The sequence below is a fragment of the Punctularia strigosozonata genome, assembly GCF_000264995.1.
Source record: "Punctularia strigosozonata HHB-11173 SS5 unplaced genomic scaffold PUNSTscaffold_5, whole genome shotgun sequence".
In the NCBI taxonomy this organism is placed as follows: Eukaryota; Fungi; Basidiomycota; class Agaricomycetes; order Corticiales; family Punctulariaceae; genus Punctularia; species Punctularia strigosozonata.
Genome location: NW_006767437.1, coordinates 1483894 through 1484638, shown reverse-complemented (window position 1 = coordinate 1484638; position 745 = coordinate 1483894). Strand labels below are relative to the sequence as shown.

Genomic DNA, 745 nt, shown 5'->3' with positions numbered 1-745 from the left:
CGACCTTTGCGAGATACTCCGGCAGCATACAGAGAAGGTTGTACGCCGTGAACATCGGCATGCCTACGCCGCCTCTTCCCCACAAACTCCAGCTGGTGCACGACTAGGCCGGATCACGCGCTCGATCCCAACCTTTGCAAGATATTCAAGCAATATCCCAAGCAAGTTCCCTGCCATGAACGGTCAGCATTCCACACCCTGTTCCTGATAAACTCCAGCTAATGCACGAACAGGGTATACCATGCGCTCGATCCCGACCTTTGCGAGATACTCCAGCAGCATACAGAGAAGGTTGTATGCCGTGAACATCGGCACGCCTACGCCCCGTCTTCCCCATAAACCCCAGCTGGCGTACGACTCGGCCGGATCACGCGCTCAATCCCAATCTTTGCAAGATACTCCTGCAGCATTCAGAGAAGGTCGTACGCCGTGAACATCGGCATTCCATGCCCTGTTCGTGATAAACTCCAGCTAATGCACGAACAGGGTATACCATGCGCTTGATCCCGACCTTTGCGAGATACTCCGGCAGCATACAGAGAAGGTTGTACGCCGTGAACATCGGCATGCCTACGCCGCCTCTTCCCCACAAACTCCAGCTGGTGCACGACTAGGCCGGATCACGCGCTCGATCCCAACCTTTGCAAGATATTCAAGCAATATCCCAAGCAAGTTCCCTGCCATGAACGGTCAGCATTCCACACCCTGTTCCTGATAAACTCCAGCTAATGCACGAACAGGGTAT

The 745-nt window shown here is 54.2% G+C and overlaps 1 protein-coding gene across 1 annotated transcript in view; it reads left to right on the top strand.

The window, feature by feature from the left end:
- Positions 1-614, top strand: part of PUNSTDRAFT_133655 (uncharacterized protein) — a gene marked incomplete at both ends in the record, with an annotated part of 1489 nt that extends 875 nt beyond the window's left edge. Inside the window, 3 exons of the mRNA XM_007383090.1 lie at positions 33-182; positions 234-422; positions 487-614. Of these exons, the coding sequence (XP_007383152.1) occupies positions 33-182; positions 234-422; positions 487-614 (467 nt within the window). The remainder of the gene's footprint in view (positions 1-32; positions 183-233; positions 423-486) is intronic.
- Between the last annotated feature and the right edge of the window lie 131 nt (positions 615-745).